Genomic DNA, 21,189 nt, shown 5'->3' on the forward strand with positions numbered 1-21,189 from the left:
ATCTCAATTCTGTAGGTCCTCACAATGCAAGTGAATGGTGGCCAGACCTTTCAAGCTCCAAAACATCACATAAAGGCAGCATAAAAGTAATTCATATGACTTTAATATGTCTTCTGAAGTGATGCAATCACTTTGGGTGAGAAACAAATCAATATTTCAATCCTTTTTTACTATAAATCACCACTTTACTTTCACTTTCAGAATGTGAACAAATGTGAAATGAACGTGTAGATTTATAGTAAAAAGGGACGTAAATATTGCCCTGTTTCTCCCCCACACCAATTATATTGCCTTTGAAGACATAGATTTAACCACTGGAGTCATTTGGATTACTTTTATGTTGCCTTTACTGCAACATAAAACTGCAAATTATTACTGTAAATCAAAGTGAGAGAATAGAGTGTAATAAAAGAGTAAAACAAGAATACAAACAGTCATGCATACCTACCAACATTCTGCAATTTGACAGTAAAGTGGTTTAATGGTTTACTAAGATTTTCTCTCAAGACTCTGCAGAAAAATGTAAGAAAGCGTGTGTGTTTTGTTCCCAAGGTTAAATATACACTCACTGAGCACTTTATGGAACACCTGTACACCTACATATTCATGCAATTATCTAATCAGCCAATCATGTGGCAGAAGTGCGATGCATAAAATCACGCAGATATGGGTCAGGAGCTTCAGTTAATGTTCACATCAATCATCAGAATGGGGGGAAAATGTGATCTCAGTGATTTCGACCGTGGCATGATTGTTGGTGCCAGAAGGGCTGGTTTGAGTATTTCTGTAACAGCTGATCTCCTGGGATTTTTCACACACAACAGTCTCTAAACTTTACTCAGAATGGTGCCAAAAACAAAAAAAACATACAGTGAGTGGCAGTTCTGCACACAGAAACAACTTATTGATGAGAGAGTTCAATGGAGAATGGCCAGACTGGTTTGAGCTGACAGAAAGGCTATGGTAACTCAGATAACCACTCTGTACAATTGTAGTGAGCAGAAAAGCATCTCAGAATGCACAACATGTCGAACCTGGGCTACAACAGCAGAAGACCACGTCAGGCACTTTATTAGGACCATAGTGTTCCTAATAAAGTGCTCAGTGAGTGTATGTAAGTCTTTGGTGAAGAATTTATGAAATCCAGTGCTCTCTGACTCACAACTGCTTACTATGCTATTGGTAATCTTCATGGTATAGGGTGAGACTAGCTATTGAAATAGGACTTCCCTGTGTCTTCTATTGTTCTTACATTAAGCTAACACTTAAATACAACTTTTGGAATGTTTATGTGAATAGATTTGTTAAAAAACAAGACAATGTCTTGTTATGTACCATCTAAAGAACATAGTTCCCAATAGAACAGAAAGGAATCATGATCACCAGTGAAAACATTTCCTGGCAATTGTTTTAAAGACAACCCCCTATGATTTCTTTTAAGACTTCATTTCAACTCAAAAAGTTCATAAATGCAGGTGCCCAAGCAAAGTAACCACAGGTTTAGTTGAAGTTTGACAACCAGAACGTGTCTAAATATTGTCTTTATTTGAAACAAAACATCTACTATTTTATTACGTAAAACCTAATAATAGTCTTTTTTTTTAAATTAAAAAGCTTAAAAAGTGTGCCTGTGCCATCTTTATTTACAATGAGGTTCCATTTGTTAACATTAGTTAACAACATTAGTTAACATGAACCAACAATGATCAATACTTTTACTGCATTTATCTTGGTTAATATTAATTACAACAATAGTAATCTAATAAAAAAAATTTAATCAAAAGTTGTATACGATAATATTAGTTAAATGCACTATGAATTAACATGAGCTAACAATGAACTATTGTATTTTTAACCAACATTAACAAAGATTAATAAATGCTGTCAAAAATATATTGTTTATTGTTAGTTGTTGATACCTAATGCATTAATTAATATTAACGAATGGAACCTTGTAGTACGCTAAAGTGTTACCCTTTCTTTAACATGTTGCTAACAATTTACAGTAAGACATGAATTGCGATCATTATTTGCCGCGGTGTATAGACAACTTGGCAGGCTGGGCCCTTGATTCCACGCGCCGGGTATGTGCGCGCCCTCGCGCTGGATAAAGAGACTCGTGTTTCTGAGGAGGAGGCGGGTCTCGGCTTGTCATACGGAGGTCTCCCAGTAGCTCATGTACTTCCCAAAGATGGACACCTGGATGTGTGTGTTTATGATAGTGGGACTCCAGATGTTCGGGAGCTTCGCGTATGATGGTAAAAGATTCATCTAAAATGATCCTTTTGAATCTCGCGCTTTGAACTTTGATCAGTTTACATGTGTAGAGCGATACTTATTAAACTAATGCTAAGTCATTAGAGGAACTATAATTTTTGTACATTTATGAGTTTTCCCTGGTTGTTTCTACTGGTTATACTCTAGTAGGCACAGTTTATGTAAACTGAGCCCAGAGTGTTTACGTGGACGCTTTTGGGGCTGTTTGGGGGGAGAAAAGGGGTAAGTTCCCTAAATCTAGGGGAAAAGACACTGGATTCTTTCATATGAAAACGCACGATGATTTGACACCAGTAGGACACTGCGCACCAGGTTCAACTGCTCAATAAAGATGATTTTGCATCGCACATCTTTATTATGCATACCTTTTGAAGTAACTGTATTAGAGACATACATAATTAAAGGTTTTCTGGAAGTGAGTCAGCAGTGCTGGCTCTTTTTTTTTTTTTTTTTTTTAGCTGGAATAGCTGAGTGTTTATACAGTGTTAGTACGCACAAAAAGCGCATTTTGTTTTCAGGTCGGACGGGGACACAAAATGCGTGTTTACAGTCAAACTTAATCACTCTCATTTTCATCTTATAGTGCCTTCAAACCTTATATTTTGGGGGTAGTTCACCCAAAAATGAAAATTCAGTCATTGTTTACTCACCCCTGTGTTGTTATAACCCCATATGACTTTCTTTCTTTTTCTTATGTTGTGCTCAGTGATGTCATACAATGGCAGTTTATGGTGAACACCTCTTCAAGCTTCAAAAGGACACAAAAGTATGATTCAGAAGTCTAATAAATGATTCCATTAGACTTATGATTGTTATGAAAGCATACAATAATGTTTGGTGTGAAACAAACCAAAATCTGATGTAATGTTTAGTAAAAAATTTCACTGACCATTATTATTCAGTACGAGTTCATGAGTCTGCACTTTGCAGGAGAGCAACAGTAGTTACGCAGCACGTGCGAGATGGGGCGTTCAAGCGAAAACCAATCTGCGCAGGGCACCAACTCCCTAGGGGGGCACCGTCTTACCCGATGGGGTTACCAGAAACTCCACCGGCTGTTGTACGTTATACCTTATTCAAGGACCCGAAAGCAGTCGCGGAACACAGACGATCCTTAAGGGCCGCAACGCAAAATATGGAAACACAGACAGTCCTTATGAGGCACAATGCAAAATATAGAAACACAGACATTCCTTATGGGGTGCAACGCAAAATATAGAAACCAAGCGATCGAAAGAATGTCCTGTTGCTCGTCAAATCTGCTTAGGACAAAAAACTATGATCAACATAGAAAAGATAACTTTTATTGCGTGTCATTTGGCATCTGAGTAGGACATGGTGTGACTGTTTACCTTCAGCCCCGTGGCTCTGTTTGATGGAGGACTCGCATCTATTGAAATGCATCTATTCTTCCACTACAAATTCTTAAGACCTGCTTGTAAGTTCTGTTCTCTGGTTTGTGTGCAGCTGTATTGTGTTTTCTGTTGTTAAAATAGCTGGTGGTGCTGTTGAAGCGAAACAAAATGCATTTTCAATTGAACGCCCCATCTCGCGTTTGCTGCATAACTACTGTTGCTCTCATGCAAAGAGCTCTAAAGCTCACGTGCAGACTCATGAATGCGCACAGGAGAATAAAGGTCAGTGAACATTTTTACTAAACAATACATTTGATTTCGGTTTGTTTCGCACCAAACCTTATTGTATGCTTTCATAACAATCATGAGTCTCATGAAATAATTTGGCCCAAAAGTTGTTGAACGAGGGGTGGTGCAGGGGTGTCGCTGCTCTTCTCTGCATATCACTACCCCCTTCGGCATTTCTCTCTAGATTGGGAATAAAGCATGTCCAGTGCTACGCGCTTATTCCTGCTCTCCATGTTATAGACATGAGTTGCCGCATAAAGCCTGATTTACTCTACGTAGTTTCAGGTGCGGTTATTTTAACAATAGTAGCAGAGACTCCGCTACAGATACTGCCATTTTTTGCTTAAACACAGTGTAGAAAACAAAAATTAAGCAAAGTGAAACTATCTTCATCTGTCTGAAATGTGATTCAGACGGTTTAGCTAAGCCAGGTCTGTGTCAGGACGTTTTTTCTGTCTGAATTTAGCTTCATTAATCAGCATGTTAGGAGCCTTTTTTATAATAAAAAGTGATTTTTGTTCTTATTTTGTGAAAATTAATCAGATGTCATCATGTCATGGGTCGCAAAGAAAGCCTATTTATACTTTAATTAAAAAATCTAAATCATCTTGTTTTTCAACAGAAGTTGCCGCAGCAGCTCATTTATTTTTTACAGCAGTGACCGCTACCACTTTAAGTGCTACTTTTACTCTGTCTTTCTTCCTAATCTCTATGCGCCAAAGTAGATCATTGCGTGAAGCTGGCTGTTTCGGTGCCGTATACGTATGAAACAGCTTTCCACCCGGACTGTTGCGTGAGCCTGCCTTTGCTAACAGGTGCCGCTCCGGCTTCATGCCACTTGAGCTCTATTACAGCTTTAATTGAATGCAAGGAAATCAAAGATTAACTATTTAATCCAATCTTTCCAATGCTCCCCAGTGTTTCAATCTGGTTCTCCCACACAGGTGATTCCTGTCAGCCTCACCTGCGCGGGCAGCTTGTTTAGGGCGTGCTCCATTCAGCGATTCCGTTTGAAGTCATCTTCCAACATGACTATCACGATCATTCTCCCTTCAAAGTGTCCTTCGGAGTGTGATTTACTCCATTCTGAACACAAGGGCAATCATGCAACAAGCGAACTCCTTCCAAATGACCACTACTCTAATTACAACATCTTTTCAAATCAACACAGACATTTTAGCGCGAGCTCGCTGCCGTAGCAGCACCCGCTCTGACTATTCTACAGCTCACTATAGCTATACACAGCCTCTATTCGAACAGACACAAGCCGAATTCGGCTCCGCAAGAGGCGGGTCGCATGCCGAATCCAACTCATTGATAATCATTCTGCAAATATGCCTCGCCTCCCCACAGTATTCGAGCTCGCCTCGCTGCGCAGCCCCGATAACTATGAAGCAAGCGCTTCTACAAACTTCTACTCATCTCTAGACCATAGCATGACTTTCTCTCCTCCTGCCAAGGACAAATGCTTCATGCAGGTAAAATCAATCCATCATTTTTATTTTACAGTCAAGTTCAACAGTCTGTCATAATCTTACCCTCCACCCAATTTTAAAGTAATGGGTTTAAATCGACATTGGATGATTCGGCTTTGCAGTTTGCTTCATACTCACAATATTTCAGTTTTTCTGTTGAGTTTATTACAGGTCATCAGTATAAACAAGTTGTTTTATTCACCACACTACTACAAACGGCACCCATATAGTATCTTTTAAATAAAAATCTCAGGCACAAACGCCAAATGATTTCATACGTCCTCGTCTAAATGAGACGAGTCACCCCGTGCCAATAATACAGAGTTCATGAAATTACTCGCATTACATTGGAAAACAGTCTACAAAGCTCCAAACCATACGCTTAAGTTAAATAAACATCAGACTATGGTATTTATCTGGGTATTTTGTTTCAGGTGCCTTCTAATTCCATGACAAAGCAACTTTAAATGACATCGTACGTATGCACATGCAAGCATATTCCTGACATTGCTACACATATGTTCCCGGAATTTAATCTAGCAAACAACTAAATTTAAGGCATCTGCAGATGCTACGTTTACCACATTACCATGTTTACTGTTGGCTTAATACACCCCTAAGCAGCACAGTCGTGCTGTCCAGGTGCCGCAACTGCGGCGTCTTACAGACCATAAGTTTAAGTCTCCCACTACACTGCAAACAGCACAATGCGTCATTCAGGTTGTGGCACGTCTTTCAGACTATGCATCCAAGCTTCCACGGCTCTGTAACCCATATTATGCCACTCATACCAAATGAACCATTGTTGTAGTGTTTGACAACAATCAGGTCGTCTTAGGTCTCCCCTATGCAGTTCTCCACAAGCCTGTATCTCAGCATCAATCAATTTCATTCAAATATAGCCTACTTTACGCACTCACTTCGAATGCCGTGCTTGACAACTCAACCCATTCGTATCACAGAGTGAGTTCTCGTTTATATGCACTGCAACCTTTTCTCACTAAAACCCGGGCTCTTCCTGTTAATGCCACGTGGTCCCGTGCCCGAGGATTCAGCCCGTTCGTTTCGCATAAGGAGCTCCTCTACAAATACAGCATATATCACTTCACAAGAATCAAACGTTCTACCATCGAATGCAGTGCGTGCCCATGCCTGCAGACTTAGCCGCCACAGCTCCGAGTGAGCTCAGTAAATACAGCTAAGACATTCCCATGAATCGTAAACTCCCATTGAACGAAGTGCGGCCCTGCCCAAGGCTTCAGCCCGTTAATATCGCAAAGGCACATGCAAGCATGTATCCCCACATTGCTTCACATATGTTCCAGACATTTCAACCTAGCAAACAATTAAGTTTAAGGGGTCCTCTCAACAAGCATTCGATCAAGCGGGTTCACAAGTGTCTTGCAATACTTAATCGTAGGGAAATTCGAAAACACATCTCCCTACATGCAGTAAGCTCACCTTCCATCCTCAGAATATTTCACCGCTCATATGCCTCTGTTTTCCATGCAACCTATTCTTTCTGCCAACATCCATCCCACCTCCCCCTCCTATCCATGGGCCACAGGAGCAGGTTCCCGCATGATTCTGCCTCCGCTGGAGAAACCCACTCCAGACCCATTCCCCTATACACTTTATCCCCCTCCTTTCTACCATCTTAATCTCCCCTACTCTGGAACTGTTCCCTGCATGAGGCTGCCTCCGCAAGTGAACCTGGTCCCAAATCCCTTCTCAGCTAATGCCGTGTGGGCACACACTCATGGATTCAGCCGCTCGCAGCACTGAGAGAGCTCCATAAATGCAGCATAAACTATTCAAGAATCGTATGCTCTTCCATTGAACGCCACGCAGTCCCGCGCTCGAGGATCCAGCCCATTTAAATCGCAAAGAAGGGAGGGATCTCGTTTTAAAGCAACTCTAATCACTTCATTCAAATGCAGCACAGCTCTCCCGTTTAAACACAGTATGGCCCTCCCGTTCAAATGCAGTACAGCTCTCTTGTTCAAATGCAGCTAGAGTCACCACATCCAAACCATGAAATCTCCCATTCAAACGCAGTGATGGCTCTCCTGTTCAAACATAGCATGGGCTCTCCCTTTCGAATTGCAGTAAGAGCTCTCCCATATGAATGCAGCGAGAGTCACCACGTCCAGGCCGTGGGCTCTCCCGTTCAAATCGCAGTGAGGTCTCTACCATTAGAATGCAGGAAGACCACCATTTGAATGCAGGCTGGGCTTGCCCATTTGAATCGCCATGCAAACTTTACGTCAGTAGGATGAAGGATACGCAGCAGAGTAAACCATTTATGAGAATCAGACCAAAGAGGACATTCAATTACATTTTCAACCTGCCGAATTCTGCCCAGCTTTCCCAAGTTAAATTCCCTCACAACAAAGCAAAACAGACCTAACCAAAAGAGGGCATTCAATTTTCATTTTCAATCTGCCCACTCCCATCCAGCCCTTTCAATCACTAGCACACTACCTCCATTACAGAGGGTCCCAATCCAGAAACCTCTCGATCCACTTTTCATAGACAACAAAAACCATACAGTTTCCTGATTCTGGTTCCAAAAACATCTCAAATCCTTTCTGATTAAATCCGGCATCTCAGAAAAACCATACTCCAAGCCATTCCTTCAGTACCAGCGCCACAACCATAGCAGCACAAAAAGGCCTGCTCGAGCATCAAATACGCCTACTGGGCCATTGGTCATCTGTACCAACCGTTTCCATATCAGAAAAGCACAACAAGCCATCATCAGCAAACCACGATGCGTTCAGGGTCAGGGGGATGCTTGCTTGGGGGAAAGACCTCAGAAAAAAAATTGTGGAAGGAAGGAGACACAATCTGTCTCCTAGAGATGAACGTAGTTTGGTGCGAAAGTGCAACTGAATCCCAGAACAACAGCAAAGGACCATGTGAATATGCTGGAGGAAACAGGTAGACAAGTATCTATATCCACAGTAAAACATGCAGAAATAACGTGAAAGACTGCTCAGCAAGGAAGAAGCCACTGCTCCAAAACCACCATAAAAAAGCCAGACTACAGTTTGCAAGTGCACACAGGGTCAAAGATCTTACTTTTTGGAGAAATGTCCTCTGGTCTAATGAAATAAAAAGTGAACATAATGACCATCGTTATGTTTGGAGGAAAAAGGGTGAAGCTTGCAAGCCGAAGAACACCATCCCAACCGTGAAGCATGGGGGTGGCAGCATCATGTTGTGGGGGTGCTTTGCTGCAGGAGGGACTGGTGCACTTCACAAAATAGATGGCATCATGAGGAAGGAAAATTATTTGGATACATTGAAGCAACATCTCAAGACATCAGCCAGGAAGTTAAAGCTCGGTCACAAATGGGTCTTCCAAATGGACAATGACCTCAAGCATACCTCCATAGTTGTGGCAAAATGGCTTAAGGACAACAAAGTCAAGGTATTGGAGAGGCCATCACAAATGCCCTGACCTCAGTCTGATAGAAAATTTGTGGGCAGAACTGAAAAAGCGTGTGCGAGCAAGGAGGCCTACAAACATGACTTAGTTACAGCAGTTCTGTCAGGAGGAATGGACCAAAATTTCAGCAACTTATTGTGAGAAGCTTGTGGAAGGCTGCCCAAAACATTTGACCTAAGTTAAACAATTTAAAGGCAATGCTACAAAATACTAACAAAGTGTATGTAAATGTGGCAGAGTGAGCAAGAGACAGTGGGTGTGGCATCAAGCCTCAGAGAGGCATTTATTGGAAACAATAATAAACGTAAAAATGTCCAAAAGGGGTAATAAAGTGTCCAAGGGGGAATAGTGTTCATAATAAAAGGGGGAATCTGGCATCCTCGTGGTGAACAGGGCTCCATGAAAGGGGCGGGGTAGTGTCCATAGGATAGCCCAGGCCCAGGCTGGGTCAAGTCCACGGCGCATGGGGCGGCGGCGTCACTGGCGGCCTGTCTTCCCAGGCCCGCGGCAAGTGTGAGGGGAAGGCAGCCCGGCATCTAGCCTGTTGGCGGCAACGTGAGCAGTTCACCCCCGGCAACTTATTACAACGTCCGGGGGTCCGAAGAACGGGTCCGGCAGCGCGTCCACTCGTCCGATCCCTCCCAGCTCTGGTCCTGGGTGTGCAAGGATGTGCACACATGGAGATTTGAAGCTGGCTCCCTGAGAAGAGGTGCACACTGCATTTTAAAGACAGCGGTGATGAAGCATTATCCCCATCAGGTGTGCTTCATTCACCGCTGACCAAACGAGGCTTATTAATTATGCAACTCTTCTCGCTCTCCCGCCTAACTTCCGTCGTGAGTCTGGCTGAAGGGTGGCCCTAAGAGGCGGGGCGACGATGACGAGCCAGAGGGGTGGATCATTCCGCCACAGTAAACTTCTGACCCACTTGGAATGTGACGAAAGAAATAAGAGCTGAAATAAATCATTCTCTCTACTATTATTCTGACATTTCACATAATTAAAATAAAGTAGTCATCCTAACTGACCTAAGACAGGGAATGTTTTCTATGATTATATGTCAGGAGTTGTGAAAAATAGACTTTAAATGTATTTGGCTAAGGTTTATGTAAACTTCTGACTTAAACTGTATTCTGAATGTAAAAATATTTAAACACAAAAACTGGACTGCTGTCATTCAGCTTCAAAACTAACTGTTGATCTTATCTTTTAATATTCATATCCAAGTGCCCTCGACTGATGAAGTCTTCATAAAATATTTTAATCCTTTGGTAGAAGATCCCTCAGACCCCATTACTTTGGCTGTCTCTGGGCCCCCAATGTCCTCATCCCTGCAAAAGTTTTGAAGATACTATTTTGACTGTTTAGGATTTATTTTTTATTTCTTTACAAAGTACTATTGCTGCCAATGTGGCAAGTTATAAAAACTATTCAAAAATATATATTATATAATTTCATAACCATATGACTACTGACACCATGTAAGCTATGTATTATCCGGACCTTTGCTGGGAAGGAAATGTAGAGACTCCTGGAACTTTAACTGAATACCTCTGCTTTAATGGTTTCTCAACCCAAGATTTTTAGGGAATTAAGAGTCTTGTTGCTTGGGCTCGCTTAGACTTGCATGGACTTTCTGAATTTCCTGTGCTGCTGTAAAAACAATTCAAGAAGTTCAGTGGGCAGGAACACACTGGAGAGACATGCAAGTTGTGTTGTAGTTGTCTGATTGGTCTATATTACCAATTCTTCTGCATACTGACTTAAAGCACTGTGAGATAACACTGCATTTGTGTAGAGAGGGTATTGCATGAAATGTAATAAAAAATATAAATGTGTTGAAAGCTGTAAAAACCTGAGGTTGTGGCTCATGCCATTGAGTTGTGGCTTGTGGTTGTGGTGTTGTCCTCAGTTTGTGGTGCATGAGAGGAGAATTTACAAATACAACAGACCCTCAAAGTCAGATCTTGAGTTTATGTGCATGTGTAAACTAAGCGCCAGTAAAAGAAATTATGCATGTTGGTGATTTATTTCAAACACTGATTGTACATTGTTTATTCACAAAGACTGGGTGGCTATTTGTGTTTGTAGACTTGTGAACGTGTTACAAGAGTAAGACAGAATAAACACAACCTATACCCATCTAACACTGTCCCGACTTGAACCAGTATTTGTGAGGGCACGTGCTTGTATTTTTAAAGTGCCCACATGTCCTGACTACTGTTTTTAAAGGAGAGCACAAGAATTAAGTACAATTATCAATATTAGTTAAACAACCTTCTTAGTTAATTGGTTTGTGTCTAATTTAAACTAATAGCTCTCAATGCTTACATAATTATACTTGTAAAAAAGGCTATTGGATGAGAAATTGACACTTGAATGTGTCATTGCTGCTGTATTTACAAATAATGTGAGAAGACAATAGTTTCAAACTAGAAAATGAATGTTGGTTAATGTGTTAGTTCACCAAAAAATAAAAATTGTCTCATCATTTACTCACCCTCATGCCATCCCAGATGTGTATGATTTTCTTTCTTCTGCAGAGCACAAACGAAGATTTTTAGAAGAATATCTCAGCTCTGTAGGTCCAATGCAAGTGAATGGTGACCAGAACTGTAAAACTCCAAAAATCACATAAAAGCCACATAAAAGTAATCTATATGATTCCAGTGGTTAAATCCATATCTTTAGAAGCGATAGTATAGGTGTGGGTGAGAAACAGATCAATATTTAAGTCCTTTTTTTTTTATATAACTTTGAGATTTATGGTTAAAATAAAAAGGATATGAAATATTGAACTCACCCAAAGTAATTGCATCACTTCAGAAGACATGGATTAAACCACTGGAGTCTAATCGATTACTTTTATGTGGCCTTGATGTGATTTTTGGAGCTTGAAATGTCTGGTCACCATTCACTTGCATTGTAAGGACCAACAGAAGAGATATTCTTCTAAAAATCTTCGTTTGTGTTCTGCAGAAGAAAGAAAGTCATACACATCTGGGATGGCATGAGGGTGAGTAAATGATGAGAGAATTTTCATTTTTGGGTGAACTATTCCTTTAGGACAAACTTTGAATGTTGGCTAATCAGAGCCTTGTCTGAAAGTCAGAACAGCCAGAGTTTGGTGGTCATACTGTATCTTAAAAACTTTAGGATTAACAACAGTCGGAAAGTTTGATCTTGGGATTGGTATTATGAAAGAAAACCCTTATAAAAGACATGGACTTGTTGGGCTAGAACTGTTGCAGATGCTGAACATGAGGAGCCTGAGGGATCTTTTATGTTCAGCATTGATGACTAATGACTGCAGAACTTCCAAGAGTGAGCAATTTAAACTAACAATTGTAAAAGTTGTGAAATCTTTGGTGATCCTCTGGACTCTGATAAAACCTAATGTGAATTCTGCCAATAGTAGGCTATTTAAATGGTTTAGTTGAAGTTGTCTATACAGGTGCATCTCAATAAATTAGAATGTCGTGGAAAAGTTCATTTATTTCAGTAATTCAACTCAAATTGTGAAACTCGTGTATTAAATAAATTCAATGCACACAGACTGAAGTAGTTTAAGTCTTTTGTTCTTTTAATTGTGATGATTTTGGCTCACATTTAACAAAAACCCACCAATTCACTATCTCAAAAAATTAGAATATGGTGACATGCCAATCAGCTAATCAACTCAAAACACCTGCAAAGGTTGCCTTCAAAATGGTCTCTCAGTTTGGTTCACAATCATGAGGCTACACAATCATGGGGAAGACTGCTGATCTGACAGTTGTCCAGAAGACAATCATTGACACCCTTCACAAGGAGGGTAAGCCACAAACATTCATTGCCAAAGAAGCTGGCTGTTCACAGAGTGCTGTATCCAAGCATGTTAACAGAAAGTTGAGTGGAAGGAAAAAGTGTGGAAGAAAAAGATGCACAACCAACCGAGAGAACCGCAGCCTAATGATTGTCAAGCAAAATCGATTCAAGAATTTGGGTGAACTTCACAAGGAATGGACTGAGGCTGGGGTCAAGGCATCAAGAGCCACCACACACAGACATGTCAAGGAATTTGGCTACAGTTGTCGTATTCCTCTTGTTAAGCCACTCCTGAACCACAGACAATGTCAGAGGCGTCTTACCTGGGCTAAGGAGAAGAAGAACTGGACTGTTGCCCAGTGGTCCAAAGTCCTCTTTTCAGATGAGAGCAAGTTTTGTATTTCATTTGGAATCCAAGGTCCTAGAGTCTGGAGGAAGGGTGGAGAAGCTCATAGCCCAAGTTGCTTGAAGTCCAGTGTTAAGTTTCCAGTCTGTGATGATTTGGGGTGCAATGTCATCTGCTGGTGTTTGTTCATTGTGTTCTTTGAAAACCAAAGTCACTGCACTCGTTTACCAAGAAATTTTGGAGCACTTCATGCTTCCTTCTGCTGACCAGCTTTTTAAAGATGCTGATTTCATTTTCCAGCAGGATTTGGCACCTGCCCACACTGCCAAAAGCACCAAAAGTTGGTTAAATGACCATGGTGTTGGTGTGCTTGACTGGCCAGCAAACTCACCAGACCTGAACCCCATAGAGAATCTATGGGGTATTGTCAAGAGGAAAATGAGAAACAAGAGACCAAAAAATGCAGATGAGCTGAAGGCCACTGTCAAAGAAACCTGGGCTTCCATACCACCTCAGCAGTGCCACAAACTGATCACCTCCATGCCACGCCGAATTGAGGCAGTAATTAAAGCAAAAGGAGCCCCTACCAAGTATTGAGTACATATACAGTAAATGAACATACTTTCCAGAAGGCCAACAATTCACTAAAAATGTTTTTTTTATTGGTCTTATGATGTATTCTAATTTTTTGAGATAGTGAATTGGTGGGTTTTTGTTAAATGTGAGCCAAAATCATCACAATTAAAAGAACCAAAGACTTAAAATACTTCAGTCTGTGTGCATTGAATTTATTTAATACACGAGTTTCACAATTTGAGTTGAATTACTGAAATAAATGAACTTTTCCACGACATTCTAATTTATTGAGATGCACCTGTAAGTGGAAACTCCCTCCATACAAAGTATATGCATATGTGTGTGTGAGTGAATCTGAGCCGAGCCAAATAAGATTCTGTGTTACACAACGTTCTGCTGAGCTTAACAGAATGGAACAGGAAAACTCATCTGCCAACTGGTGCGCACACACACATACACGTTTTCCATGATAAAAGTTGGAAAACTGTGGTCCTGTTATGATTTGCCTTTATCTAACATAAGACCCAAAAATTTATATTTTGTCTTCATTTACTCACCCACATGTCGTTCCAAACTTGTATGATTTATTTTTTTCCATGAGACAGTCAACATTCCCTACTACTGTCAGTCCCTAACATTCTGCCGAACATCTCCTTTTCTGTTCCACAGAAGAAAACAATCATACAGGTTTGGTACTGAATGAGGGTGAGTAAATGAAGACAGAATTTTCATTTGTTGCTGAACTATCCCTTTAAGGCAGTCTCTTGAGTTCTTGTAACTGCATCACAGAAAGCTTTGATCTAACTTGCTGTGTGATCTGCCATACACACATTTACACACACACAAGAGGCAAAAAAAAAGGGAAATAGAGGGAATGAAAAAGCAAATCAGAGGCAATTTATATGCAAGGAACATAGGCCTCTTGTTTTGTTTGTGTGTGTGTTTGATCCAAGTCTAGCAGGGTGACCTGTGGTTAATAGAGTTTTCCATTCCATTCCTTTTTTTTTTTTTTTGTGAAGCAAGCATAAAGGCCTCATATTAAATTTCACTCGAGTATTGATCACTTATTTTCAGATTACAATAAGTATGAACCACCGAATTAGATGGAATAGAACACAGAAACTTGTTACTGTTGGAGTCCATTTATGTTTTTTTCAGCAGCATGGTGTCCAGGGACGGCTCTAGGTTCAGTGGATATTTGGGGCTTAGCCCAGACCTCTGTGGATACATATGGGGCCATCCTTTGATGAAATATCGAAGTATAATACACTTTATGAAAAAATTTCAATGTTACATCTGTGAGATGTCATTTATATTGTAATTCTTAAAATATTACTGAAACTAAAAATAAAAGGTCCCACTAACTTTTGTCTCAAATTCAGATACGACTGAAGATCAGATGTTGCATGATTTAACGCTTTAAAGTGTGATTTAAAAAAAAACACACCATATTGTCCCTTTCTGCTTTCCGTACTTTGACGCACATTGTGTGCAGACAGTTTTGAGTTTCATACAGTGCATCCGGAAAGTATTCACAGTGCTTCACTTTTTCCACATTTTGTTATGTTACAGCCGTATTCCAAAATTGATTAAATTCATTATTTTCCTCAAAATTCTACAAACAATACTCCATAATGACAACGTGAAAGAAGTTTGTTTGAAATCTTTGCGAATTTATTAAAAATAAAAAATGAAAAAAATCACATATACATAAGTATTCACAGCCTTTGCCATGACACTCAAAATTGAGCTCAGGTGCATCCTGTTTCCACTGATCATCCTTGAGATGTTTCTACAACTTGATTGGAGTCCACCTGTGGTAAATTCAGTTGATTGGACATGATTTGGAAAGGCACACACCTGTCTATATAAGTTCCCACAGTTAAGAGTGCATGTCAGAGCACAAACCAAGCCATGAAGTCCAAGGAATTGTCTGTAGACCTCTGAGACAGGATTGTATCGAGGCACAGATCTGGAGAAGGGTACAGAAAAATGTAAAAAGCAGCATTGAAGGTCCCAATGAGCACAGTGGCCTCCATCATCCGCAAATGGAAGAAGTTTGGAACCACCAGGACTCTTCCTAGAGCTGGCCGCCTGGCCAAACTGAGCGATCGGGGGAGAAGGGCCTTCATCAGGGAGGTGACCAAGAACCCGATGGTCACTCTGACTGAGCTCCAACATTTCTCTGTGGAGAGAGGAGAACCTTCCAGAAGAACAACCATCTCTGCAGCACTCCACCAATCAGGCCTGTATGGTAGAGTGGCCATGCAGAAGCCACCCCTCAGTAAAAGGCACAGGGCAGCCCGCCTGGAGTTTGCCAAATGGCACCTGAATGACTCTCAGACCATGAGAAACAAAGATTTAACTCTTTGGCCTGAATGGCAAGCGTCATGTCTGGAGGAAACCAGGCACCGCTCATCACCTGGCCAATACCATACCTACAGTGAAGCATGGTGGTGGCAGCATCATGCTGTGGGGATGTTTTTCAGTGGCAGGTACTGGAAGACTAGTCAGGATCGAGGGAAAGATGAATGAAGCAATGTACAGAGACATCCTTGATGAAAACCTGCTCCAGAGCGCTCTGGACCTCAGGCTGGGATGAAGGTTCATCTTCCAACAGGACAATGACCCTAAGCACACAGCCAAGATAACAAAGGAGTGGTTCCGGGACAACTCTGTGAATGTCCTTGAGTGGCCCAGCCAGAGCCCAGACTTGAACCTGATTGAACATCTCTGGAGAGATCTGAAAATGGCTGTGCACCGACGCTCCCCATCCAACCTGATGGAGCTTGAGAGGTCCTGCAAAGAAGAATGGGAGAAACTGCCCAAAAATAGGTGTGCCAAGCTTGTAGCATTATACTCAAAAAGACTTGAGGCTGTAATTGGTGCCAAAGGTGCTCCATCAAAGTATTGAGCAAAGGCTGTGAATACTTATGTACATGTGTGTGTTGTGTTTTTTTTTATAAATTTGCAAAGATTTCAAACAAACTTTCACGTTGTCATTATGGGGTATTGTTTGTAGAATTGAGGAAAATAATGAATTTAATCCATTTTGGAATAAGGCTGTAACGTAACAAAATGTGGGAAAAGTGAAGTGCTGTGAATACTTTCCGGATGCACTGTAAGTTACAATGGCTTTGGGAAATGGGCAACAAAACTAAGAAGAATCATAAGATGGATTCTTAGATGCAGTGGTGGGCCGTGCATTTTAAGTCTAGGCCTTCAGTGTGATTCATGCCATTGAGAAAACACAGTTTCACAATGAATAAGACACCCTATGCTTTTGGGCATCATATATTTTGTCACAGCTAACTAGTAATACCAACTGACATTTTAAAAACGCATCCACACACGAAAGCCAGAACTTGAAATGACACTTAATGCTCAAGCAAGCCTAATTTTAACTGCAGCATGACTGTTTTGTGAAATGAACATCTCCCAAACAGACATTCAAAAATCATATTTTTTCATTTGAATCTAGCAAGGAGGTCTATAATACCTGGAAAATTTGCGATTGTAATGTTTCTTGCAATAAATTTCATTTAGTCAGGGTACACGGTTATGCTGCGTTCCATTCAAGTTGGATGTGGGATATTCCTACTTGATACTTCCGATCATAAATGCATTCCATTCCCTGATATTCGGAACTGCAACACACCCGTTAGCTTAGCAGGGGTTTGACTCTCATTAGAGATATCTCCTAGCAACCCAACTGATAAACAATGCTACAGCGCTAGCATTTGTGCTTCAGGTGTACGATTATTAAAAGAGATTATAATTTACCATGCTTTATACACCTGTTTCTGCAGGCGTTTGTTAAACAAGCTTTAATATCATGTAATGTGGAAACAAACTAATTTATCAATATTATTTAATAAAGTGAATGTTTATCACTTACTTTGTATATCTCCCTGAGTGTCAACATGTTTGTTTGACATCATGCCCTGCATCTCGGCAAAATCGGAGTTGAGAATTTCTGCTCGAGCCTACAAGTTGTAATTCTGACTTAAAGATGCATTCCATTGCACTTTTCCTAGTAGGAAGTTGTAAAAATCACACTTTCCGAGTTGAATGGAACACAGCACTGCTTTTCAAAACTTGATCCGACACTGAATGCTCAAGCAGCCTAATTTACACTTAGAAAACTCCTGATGTTGCTATAAAAATGCAAAAATTAGTTACCAATTTACTAGAAGTGAAAATCAGTCCTCCTTTCCTGTTTAATAAATTAAGCAATCACAAGGTCATGCAGAACTTCTCATGTTTTTAAATCCACAAGGATTTCTTTCTCAATGGCAATAACAGCAGTGATGACAGCCCACTCGTCAGACAGGTTGATCTTATGCTTTCCGCTCATGAATTACGTACATCACTTAAAGCGTGATTGCGTCACTCAAGGCCAGCTAGAAGGCCTCAACCGGGACATAGCCTAAAGATCACACCCACCAAGAACAAATAAATCAATCTGATTGGCTGATGAATCTGACAATCTGACTTTAGTTGCCCATTCATTTGCACTACTGAGGGATTCTGAAGAAATTCTGAAGGCCTGAGGGGGTGGAGCTCAGACTCGCGTGCTGCTTTAGGCATGCGATTTGTGAAACAGTTGTCACACTTTGCTTGTAAGCATCAAGGAATAAATTCTGACTGGATAAACTTTTGGTTTTTCTCTAGTTGTTTGTAGATTAATTAAGAGTGGAAAGCGTTTAAAAATACATATGCAGAAAGGTGACTGAGAATGAAAGGATGAAAAATATTTATTATTTGGCATGTTAGGCCAGCAGAGAAGGTTTTGCTGGCCCTGAGAATTCACCACTGCTAAGATCTAAGCAGATCTCTTTTGATGTTTTGAGTCGGAGACTGGTCTGCAGAGAGAAGTCTCAGATCTTACAAAGGGCTTGTTGTGTGCACACTCCTGCGACATGCTGAGACTAGTCCCAGACGCAGTGACAGTTTTCAAAACAGCTAGACATCTAGACATTTTGTCGTCAGGTGTGACAAAGTTTGCAAATTCTTTGAGCACATCTGTTTATATTACTTTTTGTTTTCAGGGATATATATCTCAATATTTAGTACTTACTGAATCTGGATGGACCAGAACAACACAGTCTTTACAGTATCTCACCAAGACTAGACACACAGCCACAATCGCGTGGCGAGCGCTCTTCTTACATACACACGAGTGCTGGAAAACTGCTGCAAATGAGGACAGCGCATGTTTACTGAATTGAGTGTTTATTTGGTGTCATTGATACTGTAGAAAGACACCTATCATTTATTTATACACTAACTGAGCACTTTATTAGGATCACTATGGTCCTAATAAAGTGTCGGACGTGGTCTTCTGCTGTTGTAGCCCATCTGCCTCAAGATTTGACGTGTTGTGCATTCTGAGATGCTATTCTGTTCGCAACAATTGTACAGAGTGGTTATCTGAGTACCATAGCCTTTCTGTCACCTCGAACCAGTCTAGCCATTCTGCGTTGACCTCTCTCATCAACAAGGTGTTTCCATCCGCAGAACTGCCGCTCACTGGATGTTAGAAAACTATAGAGATTGTTGTGCGTGAAAATCCCAGGAGATCACCTGTTACAGAAATACTCAAACCAGCCCGACAATCATGCCACGGTCGAAATGACTGAGATCAAATTTTTTCCCTATTCTGATGGTTGATTTGAACATTAACTGAACCTCCTGACTTGTATCTGCAGGATTTTATGCATTACACTGCTGCCACATGATTGGATGTTAAGATAATCGGATGAATAAGTAGGTGTACAGGGTGTTCCTAATAAAGTGCTCAGTGAGTGTTTATTACTTAAAGGTGCTCTCAGTAATTTTTTCCTCATTAAAAAAGTTTAACTCCTTAAGACATTAATTGTAATTTTGCAATATATGTAGGAAATCATGACCACTCAGCTCTGACCACATTAAAATGAAGACTCCAGTCATATCAGTTACCTTATAAAAGCTGTTTTATTCTACATGGAGAGGGTCCGCACATGGGGGCTGCCATGTTAGAAACACATGACCAGCCAAATACTACTTGCTTAACCTTTTCGCTCGTGAGTTTATCCTGTACTGACGGATCCCCCAGCGTGAGTTCTTTAATGCATGCTGTAATAATTATTTTTTTTTTTCAATCTTACCTTACACTTCACAGCAGAAGCTCAGAAGGACAGATAATATCACAGCAGGTGCACTGAAGGTCATATTATATATGATTAAACATATCATGTGGTTTTTAGATGTTTATAATGATTGATTATGATAGATAAGATGTGATCGCAAATGTGCTTGCCGGCTATGCACACTGCCATATTGTTTACATGCAATGCAACATTGGATTTTGAGTTTATGAAAGAAGCATAGAAGGTCCTAAAAGCCTAGCCCTTCCACTTTCCCAGCACCGGAAGTGGTTAGAATGAGTGATGGACGGAATGGGATAAGGCTCAATTGGATTGACTAGTTTGTGTACTGTTTGTTTGACGTCTGAAAACATGACCGCATCACTGCATCAAAACAGTGGTCTCTGATGGTAACGGCTTTAAATTTTTATTTTTGAATTTGAATGTTTGTTACGCCAGGTTCACACATCCTCCGTGAGCGAGGTGTGAGCAGCACGTTTTCATTTTGGTGCCCATATTAACAGACAACACTGTTTACACTGCAAACGTGAGTCCTGAAGTGACGTGTCCCAGAAGCGTCCCAGATGCGGCAGTGAGCAGATAGTTTCGGCGTTGAGCCTATTTTTTCCGCGCGGCTCACGTTGAGCTCAGTGGCTTTGGGTGCAGTACAACACTAAAATAATCAGATTATTGAAAAGACACAAAAGGAAATCAAAATTATTCAAACCAAACCTATAGTACACTACAATTTATATGTCTGCATGCAAGTAAACTCAAAATAAATAAAGGAAAAAATTAATAAACTGCCGGACATTTTGCCATTCTATGTATAAAGGTGTAGGCCTACAGTATAGACACAACATTAACCAATCACAACCAAGTGTGCTAATAAAGATGACGTGCACGTGACTGCCCGCTGTTGTCCTTGAAGCAGCAATAACCTCAGCTTATTACGACCATATTAAAGAAAAATTTGGCGTAGGACCCCAACTTTATTTCCTGTGCAGAGGTGCTTGTGTTTCTCGCAGGAGAGACATGGCCAATGTGAACGTCCAACGCGACTGCTCATGCTCACGGAGGATGTGTGAACCCGCGTAACATATATAAAAAATAAAGATATTGTGATTTTTAAAAGACTATTTGTGCAGCTGGTTCATTATGACAACCGCTTCTGTCCCTCTTTTGCTGGTAAACAGCAGCACGAATGCAGATCACACCGGTTTGATCGTACGCATCTGAGCCCAGCCTAGCGTAATCACACCGGTTTGATCGCACATGCGAAAGGGTTAATCTCAGTAACCGTTCTGTTATTTGACACATTTATAATCACTTGATACCACATTTTATCACAAAACTAGATACTGAAGCACTGCTACTTCTGACATCGCTACAAGATAACAAAAACATTCAGGGCTTAAGCCCTAGTGGCCCAGCCCTTGCACAACCCATGATAGTGATGAGAAATTACACAGTGACTGTTGTG

General features: G+C 40.8%; 1 protein-coding gene across 2 annotated transcripts in view; it reads left to right on the forward strand.

Annotated features, from left to right (window-relative positions):
• The first annotated feature begins 2,135 nt into the window (after window positions 1–2,135).
• srpx (sushi-repeat containing protein X-linked) overlaps window positions 2,136–21,189 on the forward strand; it is a 31,935-nt gene continuing 12,881 nt past the window's right edge. Inside the window, exon 1 of one of the 2 annotated variants that reach the window (XM_051709629.1) lies at window positions 2,136–2,258. In XM_051709629.1, the coding sequence (XP_051565589.1) occupies window positions 2,177–2,258 (82 nt within the window). In that variant the 5' untranslated portion in view covers window positions 2,136–2,176. The remainder of the gene's footprint in view (window positions 2,259–21,189) is intronic. The other variant, XM_051709628.1, reaches the window with a different exon arrangement.

This window comes from Myxocyprinus asiaticus, chromosome 10 (assembly GCF_019703515.2).
Source record: "Myxocyprinus asiaticus isolate MX2 ecotype Aquarium Trade chromosome 10, UBuf_Myxa_2, whole genome shotgun sequence".
NCBI lineage: Eukaryota > Metazoa > Chordata > Actinopteri > Cypriniformes > Catostomidae > Myxocyprinus > Myxocyprinus asiaticus.